The sequence below is a fragment of the Daphnia magna genome, linkage group LG3, assembly GCF_020631705.1.
Source record: "Daphnia magna isolate NIES linkage group LG3, ASM2063170v1.1, whole genome shotgun sequence".
Taxonomy (NCBI): Eukaryota; Metazoa; Arthropoda; class Branchiopoda; order Diplostraca; family Daphniidae; genus Daphnia; species Daphnia magna.
This window is the reverse complement of record NC_059184.1, coordinates 1,024,563-1,041,647: the sequence shown is the minus strand read 5'-3', so window position 1 is coordinate 1,041,647 and position 17,085 is coordinate 1,024,563. Positions and strand designations below refer to the sequence as shown.

Here is a 17,085-nt window from a genome sequence, read left to right as displayed (position 1 = left end):
ACTGAAAATGTCTGATGATGCCATTGGTTTTTGTGTGTGTGTGTGTGTGTGAAAAAAGAAAAATAATAATAATCATTATTTGATTTCATTTTATAGCGACGTCCTCGAAAGACGATTTACACCGACGCATCGGTGGACGGTGCTCGTCGCATAACATGAAGGTGGTCTTTAAAGTGTGCTGCAAAGCTGAGGATCTGGACAAAGGTAAGAGCTCATTGGCGACAATGTTTGCATAATGAAAGAAAATGATGATTTACACTCTGCATCATTTTTGCTTTAGCAGGAACAACCGCAGGACGGCCGGCTTTGTCCAGCACGACGACGTCGACGACCATGTCCACGATTTCAACGAGCGTGGCCGTGATGAACAGTACGACCACACAGGCGCCGGTGGTGCCAACTCGCATCATCACCACTCAGCTGTTGCTACCGTCTGTCACGTCACCTCGAATGCCGCCCCACTGGAAAGACGTTGAAATTCAGAGTTTCAGCGTGCGCACCACCACCAAGAAATCAGGTAACATAACGAGACTTCTCTGCTCGACTCTACCAAGAACTCAATGTGTTAACGTTTTGCTTTTTTTTTCTTTTTTTGTTTTTCTTTTTCCTTGTGAAAAAGTAGATGATTTCGATAAGTTGTCCAACGAAGTGGTGAAGAATGAAGAATTGACGTCGAAATCTAGCGGCGCCAGACGGCAAGTTGTCCACAATCCCGTGTCTGCTCTTATTGCGGCCGGTCTCGTAAGCCTGATCCTCTTCAGGGTTCGATGAAAAGAATAATAACAAACATAACGAAAAAAACAAACAAACAAAAAAACCCTAACCAACAAGACAACAACAAAAAAGAAGAAGAAAGAAAGAAAGAAAGAAAGAAACAAGTCTATCCTGCTGCTCTCTCTCGTCATCGTCACGCTCGCTTGCTCGCTTTTTCCCGACTTTTGCTGTCACATCGAAACGTTAGCCGCGTCCTTGTTTCGTACACACAACACCGCGAGGCACATCATCCTCGCCAGCGAAAAACATCCAACTCGACATTAAAAGGAACAGAAAACAATGGAGGGGAAGAAATGTGACCAAAAATAGACAACAACAAACAGAAATTGGAGACAAAATAAAAAAAAATTAGGAGAACAAAATCAAACGAGAAACATTTGACGAAATCGTAACAGAAAGGAAAAAAACAAAACAAACGAGAGATGATACAGAAAAGAAGGTTGAACGGGACCATTTCGTGACATAATTCTCCCTTTTATTTTTGTGTACGTCAGTTTGTTTTAACTGTTGACACACCGTAACACAGTCCAACCAAACAAAAGAAAACGAGGTGGAATCTCCTTTCGGGATGGAAAACTCCCAAAAAAGGGGTTTTTTAAAGAAAAACAACAAAAATTCCTTATTTCTACCAAAATATGTGTGTGTGTATGTGTGTGTGTGTGTGAGAGACAAAAATGGGGTGCGTACCACCTTCCTCCTTTTGAAAATGTTGTACAAGATTTCTTCTTCTTTCATTTTGCCTCGACGACTGGCACGTCCGTGTGTGTCTGCACGCTAGGAGAAACAAAACAAAAAAGAATAGGAAAATCCCTCCCGATTTTTCTTTTGTGTTGTCTTTCTGCTAACACAGAAGAGTGACTCGAAAGCTTAAAAAAAGAGAAAGAGTTGACCAAAAGAGAGACAAGCCAAAAAAATGTGTAACAAGGAAAGCCTCTCTCTGATTGTCTATCACATACATGCCTCCACTCTTTCATCCTTTGCTTATTTTATTTTTTTGTTGTCTGCGTGAAAGAAAAAATATTTTGGCGACTTGTCCGTGACGTTGTTGAATGACATTTACGAATGCGTTTTTTGCTCCGAGAGAGAAAGAGAGAACGTGACGTAACACAAGAGAGAGAGAATCCTCCCCTTTCGTCCCAAGTGCCATATACTGCCCCCCACTATTTCTCTCTCTCTCTCTCTCTCTCTTTACTCCCCCACATCAATATGTAATGTAATATAAATCAAAGCAAAGAAGAAGAAGAAGAAGAAAACCACAAAAAAAAAGAGATCCCGTTCATCGTTAGCAGTTTGTGTCGTTGTGTAAAATCGTGATCACTCCTCTCTCTCCACTATTTTATAGATCATCCAAAGTGTGTCTTATTTCATTTTGTGAGATCTCTCTCTCTCTCTCTCTATCTATCTCTGTATCTGTGGATATATGCTCTATATTTTAAGATATATTTTTTTTTTCTTTCAATCTCATTCATCCCTTCCCCTGCACGGCATCAACAACATTGCCTTCTTGTCCGCTTGCGTGATGACAGTCGAATGGCGTCCTATAAATACGCCCTTTTTGTTTTTCTGTTTTCTCTTCTTTTTTTTCCTTTTTTTTCTTTCATGTCCCCCTCGCTCTGTGTGTGTCACACTATTGGAATCATCATTTTTCAAGTTTGTCCAACACTCCAGACCATTCCCTCCTACTCGTTTTCTTGTTATTCTATTTTTCTCTCTCTCTCTCTCCCCTACCTGTCTCGCATCTCTCTTATATGGAATACGAAGAATCCGTACCCAAAGAGAAATGTGGAGGAACACGAGAGTTTTCTTCTCCTCTCAGATCAAGTCCGCCTCTTCTTTGATTTCTTTTTTTTTTTTTTTTTTTAAGAAAAGAGGGGAGGGGGAACACGATGGTGGAAAAGATACGCAAAGTGCCAACAGCGCACGAAGCGTACGGTGGAACCAGTTTTGTGTTCCATCGACTCTACGTTGCCTTCTCATTTCTTTATTTTTTCTTCCCCCCCGATATCATCCCCCCCGAAAAAAAGTCAAAACCATTTCTCTCTATCTATATGTATGCTCTCCGCTACACCCCTACACACGCAGACACACACAGCGGGACTGAAAAAAAAAAAAAAGATATTATTGATTTGTTTTTCCAAATTTGACCGACATTTTTTTTTTTTTTCTTTCTTATAGCTCAGTTTCTTTTTGATGACTGCTCCCCCTATTTTTTTTTTGTTCTTCTCTCCCTTATTCAGGAGTGGCTTGTTCATAGTGTACAGTTTTTGTTTGTTTTTTTTATGTTCAATTCAACATATAAGTACTCAAAAACGTTTGATAATCTTTACATCTTTTTTTCTTGTGCTAGAGACGAGAGAGAGAGAGAGAGAGTGAAAGTCTTTAAAAAAGAGTAATTGAACAAGACATAAATGTTAAATTTAACACACGCCGTAAAAACATACCGACATGAAAAACATGGCTTACATATAAGATATTGTCTTTTCGTATGTAAATAAATGTACCATAGCTCGCTGTACAATCACATATAAAGTTAAAAAAAAAAACAAACAAAAACATAAAAGAAGCAAAAATTGAGAAAACTATTTGCGCGGGGGGATTTAAAAATCTAAACTAAAAAAAAAATTAATAAAAAACACAAAAAAAAAAACCCAACAAACAAATATCCGTTTTGTTTTGATATCAAAGTCTCGACTCGGAAAAAATGTGGCGGTGATGCGTCTCGTGTGTTGTCTATTAGCCGGTTTTCTCTCATCGCTATTTTTTTAATTCCTGCCTCCCCTTTTATTATGACGCTAGAGGGGAGGAGGAATTGAGTGAGGGATGACGTTCAGTCGACTATAAAATTAGACGTTTTTCTGTTGGTGTACATCCGTGTCAAGATATTTATTTTGATTTCAATAATGAATTTAAAAAAAAAAAAAACACAATTTTTGGTTCGTCCCTTCCGATTAAGAGAAAAATTTTTTGTTGTTTGCGTGCGTGCGTGCGTGTGTGTGTGTGTGTGTTACTAGCCCAATTTTTCTTGTCCTTGCGCATTACACATTTCCCTTGTAATCCACTCCGAAAATTAAACACACAACCTCCTCCTCCTCCCCCCCGTATCTTGTCCTTTTTGGGTGTTTGTTCTACTCCCCCAAATCCTCAAAAGTTTTTTTATTTTTTATTTTTCGCTATCTCGTGTACTGTACAACTGTATACTCCCTCCCGTTTAGAATATCAAAATCGACCACTGCAAAAACAAAACAAAAACAAAATTCAATCGATATAACATGTGTAACTAGGAGCAACGGACTTTCTTGATCCGGAGCGTCCCCTTACTGTATTTCTTTTTTTTTTTGACAAATCCCGATCTGTTTTTCTCCTCTTTCAACATTTTTTTTTTTGTTGTAATTTTCCCCACCCAATTCTTTTGAATGTTGAACGGGTTATTTCCCTGCCAACTGATCCCCGGCGTCTGTGCTCTTCGTTGATTTCTCCCCGATTCTTTTCGATCAGAAATTGTGTGCCGTTGACTGAAATTTGGGCAAAAAGTGCTTTCGATCATAAATTATACAGATAAAACAATGACTACATTTGTTTGTTTGTTTGTTCTCTCTCTTTTTTTTGTGTGTGTGCGTGTGTGGTTTGGTGTGTGTGGTTTGTAATGGAAACTCGGGCTGGACAAAAGGTCCTGATGTTTCAGAAAACCGTTTTCTCGGTAATCACTTATCATATTCTTAAGAGTAGGAAAGAAAAAGAAAAAAAGGAAGAAGTCTCTCGAGAAAAACGAGTCAGTTTTGTTTCTGTTTGAGAGAGCGATGGATCGCGCTACCTGGTGACAATGGAACATCAAGTCGGACCACTTTCGACGACCAAGGAACCAAACACGTAACGCTAGTGGTTCGTGACTCTTGTACACACTCTCACAGGCACCGACAATTAATGGGCGCTGTCAGAGATCTGGCTTCCAAAGCAACTGGACATTTCTTCCCTGTCTAGCCCCCAAACTGAGGCCAACTTGGAGACAGACAGCAGCCAAATGGTACCATCAGTGCATTGTATTTATACGTTGCTACCTAAAAGATGGAAAAAAAAACAAAAAATAAAAACAAGAGGCAGTCAACTTCCTTGGCTATGAATAAAAGTTTTGGTCAAGACTACCAAACTCGAAAAGGTCCTATAACAAAAAAATTGTTTTTTTTTGTCTTGTTTGTTTGTGTAGTTGGAAATCTAGACTCAAAAAGGAGGAAGAAGGAATGGACTGATTTACTATGGTAGAGCTTCCATCACATCACTGGAATTCTTCTCATTTAAAATTGCGTACAGTTGTGAAGGTTAACAAATGTTATACAAAAGGAGTGCAAGGGAGAAAAACGACACGTGGGGAAAAGAAAAGAATTTTGAAGGAAAAAATAGAAAATAAACTTTCACATTTTATTCAAATTCGGTTGGACTAGAAATATTTGGCAACGTTTAAATTTCAACTGTCAATCGCAGAGAATGACGTTTAGTCTGCAGTCTTCTTCGTGTGTGCGTTGTTATTGCGTAACGACATGTAAACATTTCGAATCGCTTTGTTCGTGTAGTTTTTGTATTTATCTACAAACGAGTTGAATATCTGTGGGAATATTCGATTCATGTGGCTGACCAATGAAAATAAGTTAGAAACAATGCAGAAACCCATTACACCTTTTCCCGATACAAGATTGTGGGGACGTATCAGCAATCAACGTTCGGAATTCCTTTGACGATGTAACCACCCGCCCAAAATGACACCTAGACAAAGTACGACGCGAGTACAACAGGTAAGTCCACTCACGTTTCCAATACAATAAAGATGCGCCCATTTAAGCTAGTTCACCTTTCTGGGATGAAAGTTACATATATAGAAAGAATACTCAACGTTTTATCTTGCTCGATTCGTGTGATACAATTGATGGATTTTTGTCTCTTTCTTGTGGCTTCACTTTTCTACCTTTAACCTTTTTCTGGGTTAAGTTCTATGTATTGCATTCGTTTCTCGGGCACACGCAAATAACAAAGTCCGACAAAGATACGGGCAACAAGCCAACAGCCCTCTCTAAAACTGTTATCAAAAGTTCAACTGGAAATGTTTTGGGAGGAAACAAAGAATTAAAGGGCAGACGATGACCAAGCAGGGAACAATGCGTTTAAGTGCCGGCTCGTCATCAACAGAAGCGCTAGGATGATTCGAGATTATTGTCGGGTTTTTGGGAGAAAAAAAAAAACACAAAAAATCGATCGAAATGTATTTCAAACATGCGGCTCGATTCACAAATCATCATCGCCGACATGTTTTGTTCGTACGATGTGCACATCGCAGCAGCAACCAGGGCGTTTTCCATTTTGGCGCCCTCTGTCGACCGATGACTAAATTAAGGATTTCGGTGTTATCGAATCTCATCATCATGCATAACGGCTCGACCGAAAACAGAGCTAACTGTACCTGAATAATGTGAAGCAGCAAATGCGCTCACCTTTCATATTTTGTTTATCGCTCTTCATCGGCTTTTCACATCGCCTTCAATTCCAGTCCACTTTGCTTGTTATCTTTTTATATATATGGCTACCTTTTTCCTGGTAAAAACATGGACGTACGTGGAATAGGTCATCTTTTTATTTCGTGTTTTCACTACAGCCTGTTGAGACAACCGTTAGGAAATTCCCGAACAGAAAACGATCATCCGGCAAGTCACTGTGCCAATCGTGCGGCAAAAAATGCATTTGCATAGCGTTTTCCCCAATCAACATCGGGCTATTTCCAATCAACAATGGCGTAGCCAATAATTGTTTTTGTTTCTCTACATTCTCTTTCTTTTCTTACTTTATTCATCACCGCAGGGCTGAGACTTGTGTAAGTCGTAACCGAGGCAACAGAGTTCAGTGAAAACTTCGTGAAAGTCAAAGACTATAATTTTCGTTTCTCTATCGCTGCCGGTTTATATGTCTTGAGAACTTCGCCCAAATCGTTCGGCTCATCAGCAACAATTCGTATAAGGCAGATTGGTCCTAGATTTATGGATGCGTCGTGTTTTTTTTGGCGTACAAGTGCAATCAAAGATCTTTTTTTTTTCTTCTTCTTCTTCTTCTTCTTCTTCTTCTTTATGTCACGGGTGGACCTCATGAGGAAACATCTTGAATAAACTAATTAGTAGACAAGACGGAATCGAAAGGATAAAAAAAAGGGGGACTTCCAGATGCTGTTGGTTGAAGCAAGATAATTTTGTATTTGTTTTGTTTTCGAAAGCAGCCATAAAGAACGGTAAGCGTGCTCATGTGTGTGTCTCCTTTTCTGTCCGTGTCCATGCGAGCATGTCCGTGCTTTGCTGCCCGTAGGGGGGGAGGACGGGGTTGACCATCCCGGCTTCGTTTTATCTCGCCCTAGCATCGTTGTGCAACAAAGAAGAATGTGACTATGACGACCAACTCTTATAACGGGCCGAGAATGGCTCTGCTCTCTCTCTCTCTCAAACGATTTTTCCATCGTTGGTTGATCGGACTGAATCTTAGGTAGCCGCTCAGTAAATCAACTCCAAGCCGCTGGAAAGCTATGCTCGAGTTACTCCAGGGGACAACACACATCGTTTCCATAACGCCTTCCGTTTGTTTGAGGGGGGAGTTCAAATTCCTGCTGGCTCATCCATCAAACAGAAGAAGAAGAAACTGAGAATAACTTGGACGACGAAAAGATTTCATCGTCCGGGTTTTCATATCCTTTTTTGAAATAATAATATTTTTTTATTTATATTTATATAGATATACTGCATTATTTTTTGGGTGACTGATCATTGTATTGATCAAGGACAGTGACAGAGTTTTTTTTTTATATTTTATTTTAATCTTAATGTTTCTATAACGTGGATAAGGTGTGACCAATTCACACCGGTGTGTTCTGTTTACATGAATCACGCCGAAGTCTAATTTTCCTTTTCTTTTTCAACCTTTATTGATAGTTCGCGTCCATTCGGGATCTCTCTCGTTATATTCTTCTGGTCGGCCGTCCATATTGCGGTACATGAATTCGGAAATACCCCAACCTGGAACTCCGTTCACTTCGAAGGTGCACATTCTCTCGTGAATTTTTGCTTCCCATTCCCAGCCAATGTAGAAAATGGGCGCGTCTAGGACGTTGACTTGCACGCTCCACCAGCGATTTGCTATCATATGCACAAGTGACATGTCATCATATGGGGTTGGATTACATGCACTTTTTTGTTGTTGTAAAAAAATCACCTGCTTTGAACGTAAAGTGATAGTCTTTTGGTGGTGAGCCATTCTCTCCTATGTCCCAGATATTGAAGCCACACTCATCGACCGGGAACAGGCGACCGTCTGCTAAGTAAACATAGCCCAACTCCAGCCTGTAATTGTTGTAAGAGTTTTTATGTGTACGTCTCATTGTGGACTGTGGTGAGACTTAAAGGCAGAACTTACACTGAGGAAGTACAGGGTTGGCTTACAATCCCAACATTGATTCGCGTGCCATCTTCCAGCGTCATTGTGTGAAAGCCGTAGCGATGAAGCAACTTCCACTCACGCTTATGGCCTAATTGCGAATGTGACAGTCATGGTTTTAATGATTTTTTAAAAAATTCATTGGCGTAGACGATTCTTACCGTACGAATGATCTCGCATGGAATCGATGTTGAAAGGGTAAGACTTCCCGTCGATTTTTACTGTTCCGTTGGTTCTTCCCATTTGCTCGTAGTGAGTTTGATGGGCCCTGTGATGCAATGATCTTTTGAATGAAAAACGAAAGCTCTGTTTGTTTTTCACATTATTTGAAATTTACTCTTGGAGCATCTGGAAGTACTCGCGACTCCAAGGTTCACGCGCAAAGGCACGAGAAATAGCTGTTGATGACATGTCAGTATCAAAATCAAATTGTTTCAAATTTGTGCTCCAAATGGCTTCGAGTTCAACGTCCACAAGCTCATCAGTCTCATTTCGTCTGTGGGAGAGATAATCAGTGCTCTATAATAGTCCATTTTTTATCATTTTGATTAGGGATTTGTCAATAGGAAGAGATATCACACCTCAACTGGCCTTTGTAACTGATTTTCCACTTCCTCATTGGATCCAACGGTTCAAACTTCAAGCCTTCAGCACCAAATTCGTCTTCCGTTCCGAAAAGAGTGGAATCTGGCAGTTTAGGACTAGTAAATAGCCCCTCTCCTGGAACCTTCGATTAAAGCAAAAAGATTTTATGTCTGAATTAATGGGTTTCTTTTAACTTTGATGGCAAGTAAATTTTGCCGTTTCCTTTGCTGTTTTATTCACCTTAAGGAAAACGAAGCCGTTGATGACATGGTGAGGTCTTCGCGCTGTTGCAGCTACGAAATAAACGCCATCTTTGTTTCCTCCTTGAAAGTACACGGCGTCAATGGCCTGAGGAACATCAGTTTTCATTAATAAGGTGGTTTAATGACAACCGATAGCAAAATTCTTGAAAAAACTTTACATTTAATTTACCTTTGGATGATCAGATAAGACTTGAACAGATTCCATGTCTCTAATATTGACTCTAGATTTCATTCCGTACCCGGCCTTCAAATTTTCGTCAACTCTTGCCCGCTTGCTTTGCCACTATAATAATCCATGACAATATCATTAATTCACACATTCTGTGTACTTCTCCCATTTCAACCGTTTTTTACTCGAATTTTATGACAATTTTTCTGAGTAAAGACAGACAGTTTTAGCATGTGATGGTGATGGGACCGTGCAAGTTGAGAGCCACATTGTTGAAGTGTGATACGATCTTGGATAAACTACTGGGGTAAAAAAAACATTTAGATTTTTACCTTTCTGAGAGTGAACAGCAGATAAAAAGCGGCAAATTTCAGGTAGTAAAACTTTCCAGGCTGGGAATAGATGCCAAATATGGGTGATGGTTCCGGTTTCAAAATCCACCTAATCACCAAGGCAATAAACCCTACAGTCAAAATTACGCTAAACATTTTTGTTACTGCCCTGAAAAATAACTCTCGGTATACTGATTTTGTCTATCTGCGAAACTCTGAATTTATTACAGTACTGTCGAATATACTGTAAGCAATTCTGTTCAACCATTGGGCAAGATAACCGTGTCTTCCCCCTTACACTTTGAACGTCTCGCAAAGTGTAAGCAAAGCAACTATAGAAAAGATAACGTAGACGGTAGACCGCACGCTGTCAAATTTTTATGTACATTCTTTGTAAGCTGTTGTCGGGCAGAAAAAAAGATGTTGCGTTTTTCCATCACCTGTTTTTTTGGTGAAATCCAATCGGTTATAGCGTTATGAAACAAATGATGGCATCAACTAATTTGACTATTTCCATTTCAAACGCCCTACCGTCAAAACTACAAGTCTCTGTTAAAAATGAACCGGATTTTCGTGATCGTCGTTCAATGAATAGTAGGAATCAAGTGTTTTTAGCTCAAGTTGGGATTTGACCAAAAATCGCAAAAGTGGGAAGGCTATACCCTTTGCTGTTTTTCAAAATCTCTGAAAATGGGCCATGTCTCAGAATTGAACAAAACTAACACATTTTGATCGAAATTCAACGAGGATGTTGAATATCTGGTCAGATTTGGCGAAACCCAATCGGTTATAGAGTTATGAATAAAATGATGGCATCAACTAATTTGACTATTTCCATTTCAAACGCCCTACCGTCAAAACTACAAGTCTCTGTTAAAAATGAACCGGATTTTCGTGATCGTCGTTCAATGAATAGTAGGAATCAAGTGTTTTTAGCTCAAGTTGGGATTTGACCAAAAATCGCAAAAGTGGGAAGGCTATACCCTTTGCTGTTTTTCAAAATCTCTGAAAATGGGCCATGTCTCAGAATTGAACAAAACTAACACATTTTGATCGAAATTCAACGAGGATGTTGAATATCTGGTCAGATTTGGCGAAACCCAATCGGTTATAGAGTTATGAATAAAATGATGGCATCAACTAATTTGACTATTTCCATTTCAAACGCCCTACCGTCAAAACTACAAGTCTCTGTTAAAAATGAACCGGATTTTCGTGATCGTCGTTCAATGAATAGTAGGAATCAAGTGTTTTTAGCTCAAGTTGGGATTTGACCAAAAATCGCAAAAGTGGGAAGGCTATACCCTTTGCTGTTTTTCAAAATCTCTGAAAATGGGCCATGTCTCAGAATTGAACAAAACTAACACATTTTGATCGAAATTCAACGAGGATGTTGAATATCTGGTCAGATTTGGCGAAACCCAATCGGTTATAGAGTTATGAATAAAATGATGGCATCAACTAATTTGACTATTTCCATTTCAAACGCCCTACCGTCAAAACTACAAGTCTCTGTTAAAAATGAACCGGATTTTCGTCATCGATCGTTTTCAATGAATAGTAGGAATCAAGTGTTTTTAGCTCAAGTTGGGATTTGACCAAAAATCGCAAAAGTGGGAAGGCTATACCCTTTGCTGTTTTTCAAAATCTCTGAAAATGGGCCATGTCTCAGAATTGAACAAAACTAACACATTTTGATCGAAATTCAACGAGGATGTTGAATATCTGGTCAGATTTGGCGAAACCCAATCGGTTATAGAGTTATGAATAAAATGATGGCATCAACTAATTTGACTATTTCCATTTCAAACGCCCTACCGTCAAAACTACAAGTCTCTGTTAAAAATGAACCGGATTTTCGTGATCGTCGTTCAATGAATAGTAGGAATCAAGTGTTTTTAGCTCAAGTTGGGATTTGACCAAAAATCGCAAAAGTGGGAAGGCTATACCCTTTGCTGTTTTTCAAAATCTCTGAAAATGGGCCATGTCTCAGAATTGAACAAAACTAACACATTTTGATCGAAATTCAACGAGGATGTTGAATATCTGGTCAGATTTGGCGAAACCCAATCGGTTATAGAGTTATGAATAAAATGATGGCATCAACTAATTTGACTATTTCCATTTCAAACGCCCTACCGTCAAAACTACAAGTCTCTGTTAAAAATGAACCGGATTTTCGTGATCGTCGTTCAATGAATAGTAGGAATCAAGTGTTTTTAGCTCAAGTTGGGATTTGACCAAAAATCGCAAAAGTGGGAAGGCTATACCCTTTGCTGTTTTTCAAAATCTCTGAAAATGGGCCATGTCTCAGAATTGAACAAAACTAACACATTTTGATCGAAATTCAACGAGGATGTTGAATATCTGGTCAGATTTGGCGAAACCCAATCGGTTATAGAGTTATGAATAAAATGATGGCATCAACTAATTTGACTATTTCCATTTCAAACGCCCTACCGTCAAAACTACAAGTCTCTGTTAAAAATGAACCGGATTTTCGTGATCGTCGTTCAATGAATAGTAGGAATCAAGTGTTTTTAGCTCAAGTTGGGATTTGACCAAAAATCGCAAAAGTGGGAAGGCTATACCCTTTGCTGTTTTTCAAAATCTCTGAAAATGGGCCATGTCTCAGAATTGAACAAAACTAACACATTTTGATCGAAATTCAACGAGGATGTTGAATATCTGGTCAGATTTGGCGAAACCCAATCGGTTATAGAGTTATGAATAAAATGATGGCATCAACTAATTTGACTATTTCCATTTCAAACGCCCTACCGTCAAAACTACAAGTCTCTGTTAAAAATGAACCGGATTTTCGTGATCGTCGTTCAATGAATAGTAGGAATCAAGTGTTTTTAGCTCAAGTTGGGATTTGACCAAAAATCGCAAAAGTGGGAAGGCTATACCCTTTGCTGTTTTTCAAAATCTCTGAAAATGGGCCATGTCTCAGAATTGAACAAAACTAACACATTTTGATCGAAATTCAACGAGGATGTTGAATATCTGGTCAGATTTGGCGAAACCCAATCGGTTATAGAGTTATGAATAAAATGATGGCATCAACTAATTTGACTATTTCCATTTCAAACGCCCTACCGTCAAAACTACAAGTCTCTGTTAAAAATGAACCGGATTTTCGTGATCGTCGTTCAATGAATAGTAGGAATCAAGTGTTTTTAGCTCAAGTTGGGATTTGACCAAAAATCGCAAAAGTGGGAAGGCTATACCCTTTGCTGTTTTTCAAAATCTCTGAAAATGGGCCATGTCTCAGAATTGAACAAAACTAACACATTTTGATCGAAATTCAACGAGGATGTTGAATATCTGGTCAGATTTGGCGAAACCCAATCGGTTATAGAGTTATGAATAAAATGATGGCATCAACTAATTTGACTATTTCCATTTCAAACGCCCTACCGTCAAAACTACAAGTCTCTGTTAAAAATGAACCGGATTTTCGTGATCGTCGTTCAATGAATAGTAGGAATCAAGTGTTTTTAGCTCAAGTTGGGATTTGACCAAAAATCGCAAAAGTGGGAAGGCTATACCCTTTGCTGTTTTTCAAAATCTCTGAAAATGGGCCATGTCTCAGAATTGAACAAAACTAACACATTTTGATCGAAATTCAACGAGGATGTTGAATATCTGGTCAGATTTGGCGAAACCCAATCGGTTATAGAGTTATGAATAAAATGATGGCATCAACTAATTTGACTATTTCCATTTCAAACGCCCTACCGTCAAAACTACAAGTCTCTGTTAAAAATGAACCGGATTTTCGTGATCGTCGTTCAATGAATAGTAGGAATCAAGTGTTTTTAGCTCAAGTTGGGATTTGACCAAAAATCGCAAAAGTGGGAAGGCTATACCCTTTGCTGTTTTTCAAAATCTCTGAAAATGGGCCATGTCTCAGAATTGAACAAAACTAACACATTTTGATCGAAATTCAACGAGGATGTTGAATATCTGGTCAGATTTGGCGAAACCCAATCGGTTATAGAGTTATGAATAAAATGATGGCATCAACTAATTTGACTATTTCCATTTCAAACGCCCTACCGTCAAAACTACAAGTCTCTGTTAAAAATGAACCGGATTTTCGTGATCGTCGTTCAATGAATAGTAGGAATCAAGTGTTTTTAGCTCAAGTTGGGATTTGACCAAAAATCGCAAAAGTGGGAAGGCTATACCCTTTGCTGTTTTTCAAAATCTCTGAAAATGGGCCATGTCTCAGAATTGAACAAAACTAACACATTTTGATCGAAATTCAACGAGGATGTTGAATATCTGGTCAGATTTGGCGAAACCCAATCGGTTATAGAGTTATGAATAAAATGATGGCATCAACTAATTTGACTATTTCCATTTCAAACGCCCTACCGTCAAAACTACAAGTCTCTGTTAAAAATGAACCGGATTTTCGTGATCGTCGTTCAATGAATAGTAGGAATCAAGTGTTTTTAGCTCAAGTTGGGATTTGACCAAAAATCGCAAAAGTGGGAAGGCTATACCCTTTGCTGTTTTTCAAAATCTCTGAAAATGGGCCATGTCTCAGAATTGAACAAAACTAACACATTTTGATCGAAATTCAACGAGGATGTTGAATATCTGGTCAGATTTGGCGAAACCCAATCGGTTATAGAGTTATGAATAAAATGATGGCATCAACTAATTTGACTATTTCCATTTCAAACGCCCTACCGTCAAAACTACAAGTCTCTGTTAAAAATGAACCGGATTTTCGTGATCGTCGTTCAATGAATAGTAGGAATCAAGTGTTTTTAGCTCAAGTTGGGATTTGACCAAAAATCGCAAAAGTGGGAAGGCTATACCCTTTGCTGTTTTTCAAAATCTCTGAAAATGGGCCATGTCTCAGAATTGAACAAAACTAACACATTTTGATCGAAATTCAACGAGGATGTTGAATATCTGGTCAGATTTGGCGAAACCCAATCGGTTATAGAGTTATGAATAAAATGATGGCATCAACTAATTTGACTATTTCCATTTCAAACGCCCTACCGTCAAAACTACAAGTCTCTGTTAAAAATGAACCGGATTTTCGTGATCGTCGTTCAATGAATAGTAGGAATCAAGTGTTTTTAGCTCAAGTTGGGATTTGACCAAAAATCGCAAAAGTGGGAAGGCTATACCCTTTGCTGTTTTTCAAAATCTCTGAAAATGGGCCATGTCTCAGAATTGAACAAAACTAACACATTTTGATCGAAATTCAACGAGGATGTTGAATATCTGGTCAGATTTGGCGAAACCCAATCGGTTATAGAGTTATGAATAAAATGATGGCATCAACTAATTTGACTATTTCCATTTCAAACGCCCTACCGTCAAAACTACAAGTCTCTGTTAAAAATGAACCGGATTTTCGTGATCGTCGTTCAATGAATAGTAGGAATCAAGTGTTTTTAGCTCAAGTTGGGATTTGACCAAAAATCGCAAAAGTGGGAAGGCTATACCCTTTGCTGTTTTTCAAAATCTCTGAAAATGGGCCATGTCTCAGAATTGAACAAAACTAACACATTTTGATCGAAATTCAACGAGGATGTTGAATATCTGGTCAGATTTGGCGAAACCCAATCGGTTATAGAGTTATGAATAAAATGATGGCATCAACTAATTTGACTATTTCCATTTCAAACGCCCTACCGTCAAAACTACAAGTCTCTGTTAAAAATGAACCGGATTTTCGTGATCGTCGTTCAATGAATAGTAGGAATCAAGTGTTTTTAGCTCAAGTTGGGATTTGACCAAAAATCGCAAAAGTGGGAAGGCTATACCCTTTGCTGTTTTTCAAAATCTCTGAAAATGGGCCATGTCTCAGAATTGAACAAAACTAACACATTTTGATCGAAATTCAACGAGGATGTTGAATATCTGGTCAGATTTGGCGAAACCCAATCGGTTATAGAGTTATGAATAAAATGATGGCATCAACTAATTTGACTATTTCCATTTCAAACGCCCTACCGTCAAAACTACAAGTCTCTGTTAAAAATGAACCGGATTTTCGTGATCGTCGTTCAATGAATAGTAGGAATCAAGTGTTTTTAGCTCAAGTTGGGATTTGACCAAAAATCGCAAAAGTGGGAAGGCTATACCCTTTGCTGTTTTTCAAAATCTCTGAAAATGGGCCATGTCTCAGAATTGAACAAAACTAACACATTTTGATCGAAATTCAACGAGGATGTTGAATATCTGGTCAGATTTGGCGAAACCCAATCGGTTATAGAGTTATGAATAAAATGATGGCATCAACTAATTTGACTATTTCCATTTCAAACGCCCTACCGTCAAAACTACAAGTCTCTGTTAAAAATGAACCGGATTTTCGTGATCGTCGTTCAATGAATAGTAGGAATCAAGTGTTTTTAGCTCAAGTTGGGATTTGACCAAAAATCGCAAAAGTGGGAAGGCTATACCCTTTGCTGTTTTTCAAAATCTCTGAAAATGGGCCATGTCTCAGAATTGAACAAAACTAACACATTTTGATCGAAATTCAACGAGGATGTTGAATATCTGGTCAGATTTGGCGAAACCCAATCGGTTATAGAGTTATGAATAAAATGATGGCATCAACTAATTTGACTATTTCCATTTCAAACGCCCTACCGTCAAAACTACAAGTCTCTGTTAAAAATGAACCGGATTTTCGTGATCGTCGTTCAATGAATAGTAGGAATCAAGTGTTTTTAGCTCAAGTTGGGATTTGACCAAAAATCGCAAAAGTGGGAAGGCTATACCCTTTGCTGTTTTTCAAAATCTCTGAAAATGGGCCATGTCTCAGAATTGAACAAAACTAACACATTTTGATCGAAATTCAACGAGGATGTTGAATATCTGGTCAGATTTGGCGAAACCCAATCGGTTATAGAGTTATGAATAAAATGATGGCATCAACTAATTTGACTATTTCCATTTCAAACGCCCTACCGTCAAAACTACAAGTCTCTGTTAAAAATGAACCGGATTTTCGTGATCGTCGTTCAATGAATAGTAGGAATCAAGTGTTTTTAGCTCAAGTTGGGATTTGACCAAAAATCGCAAAAGTGGGAAGGCTATACCCTTTGCTGTTTTTCAAAATCTCTGAAAATGGGCCATGTCTCAGAATTGAACAAAACTAACACATTTTGATCGAAATTCAACGAGGATGTTGAATATCTGGTCAGATTTGGCGAAACCCAATCGGTTATAGAGTTATGAATAAAATGATGGCATCAACTAATTTGACTATTTCCATTTCAAACGCCCTACCGTCAAAACTACAAGTCTCTGTTAAAAATGAACCGGATTTTCGTGATCGTCGTTCAATGAATAGTAGGAATCAAGTGTTTTTAGCTCAAGTTGGGATTTGACCAAAAATCGCAAAAGTGGGAAGGCTATACCCTTTGCTGTTTTTCAAAATCTCTGAAAATGGGCCATGTCTCAGAATTGAACAAAACTAACACATTTTGATCGAAATTCAACGAGGATGTTGAATATCTGG

At 38.5% G+C, this 17,085-nt stretch overlaps 2 protein-coding genes across 5 annotated transcripts in view; one reads left to right on the top strand and one right to left on the bottom strand.

Moving 5' to 3' along the window:
- Positions 1 to 4,341, top strand: part of LOC116919105 (ephrin-A5) — a 125,591-nt gene extending 121,250 nt beyond the window's left edge. For 2 of the 4 annotated variants that reach the window (XM_045171388.1, XM_045171387.1), the window contains exons 5-7: positions 97 to 204; positions 281 to 517; positions 620 to 4,341. In XM_045171388.1, coding sequence (XP_045027323.1) covers positions 97 to 204; positions 281 to 517; positions 620 to 771 — 497 coding nt within the window. In that variant the 3' untranslated portion in view covers positions 772 to 4,341. The remainder of the gene's footprint in view (positions 1 to 96; positions 205 to 280; positions 518 to 619) is intronic. The other 2 variants (XM_045171390.1, XM_045171389.1) reach the window with 2 other exon arrangements.
- A 3,365-nt stretch (positions 4,342 to 7,706) lies between these two features.
- On the bottom strand, positions 7,707 to 9,816 carry LOC116919103. Its single transcript, XM_032924982.2, has 9 exons — positions 9,579 to 9,816; positions 9,247 to 9,360; positions 9,055 to 9,162; positions 8,811 to 8,956; positions 8,567 to 8,725; positions 8,391 to 8,497; positions 8,209 to 8,320; positions 8,008 to 8,135; positions 7,707 to 7,931 (listed from the first exon to the last, which is right to left on the bottom strand). Exons 1-9 carry the CDS (start codon positions 9,732 to 9,734, stop codon positions 7,711 to 7,713), a joined length of 1,251 nt encoding a protein of 416 aa, XP_032780873.2. The 5' UTR covers positions 9,735 to 9,816; the 3' UTR covers positions 7,707 to 7,710.
- Between the last annotated feature and the right edge of the window lie 7,269 nt (positions 9,817 to 17,085).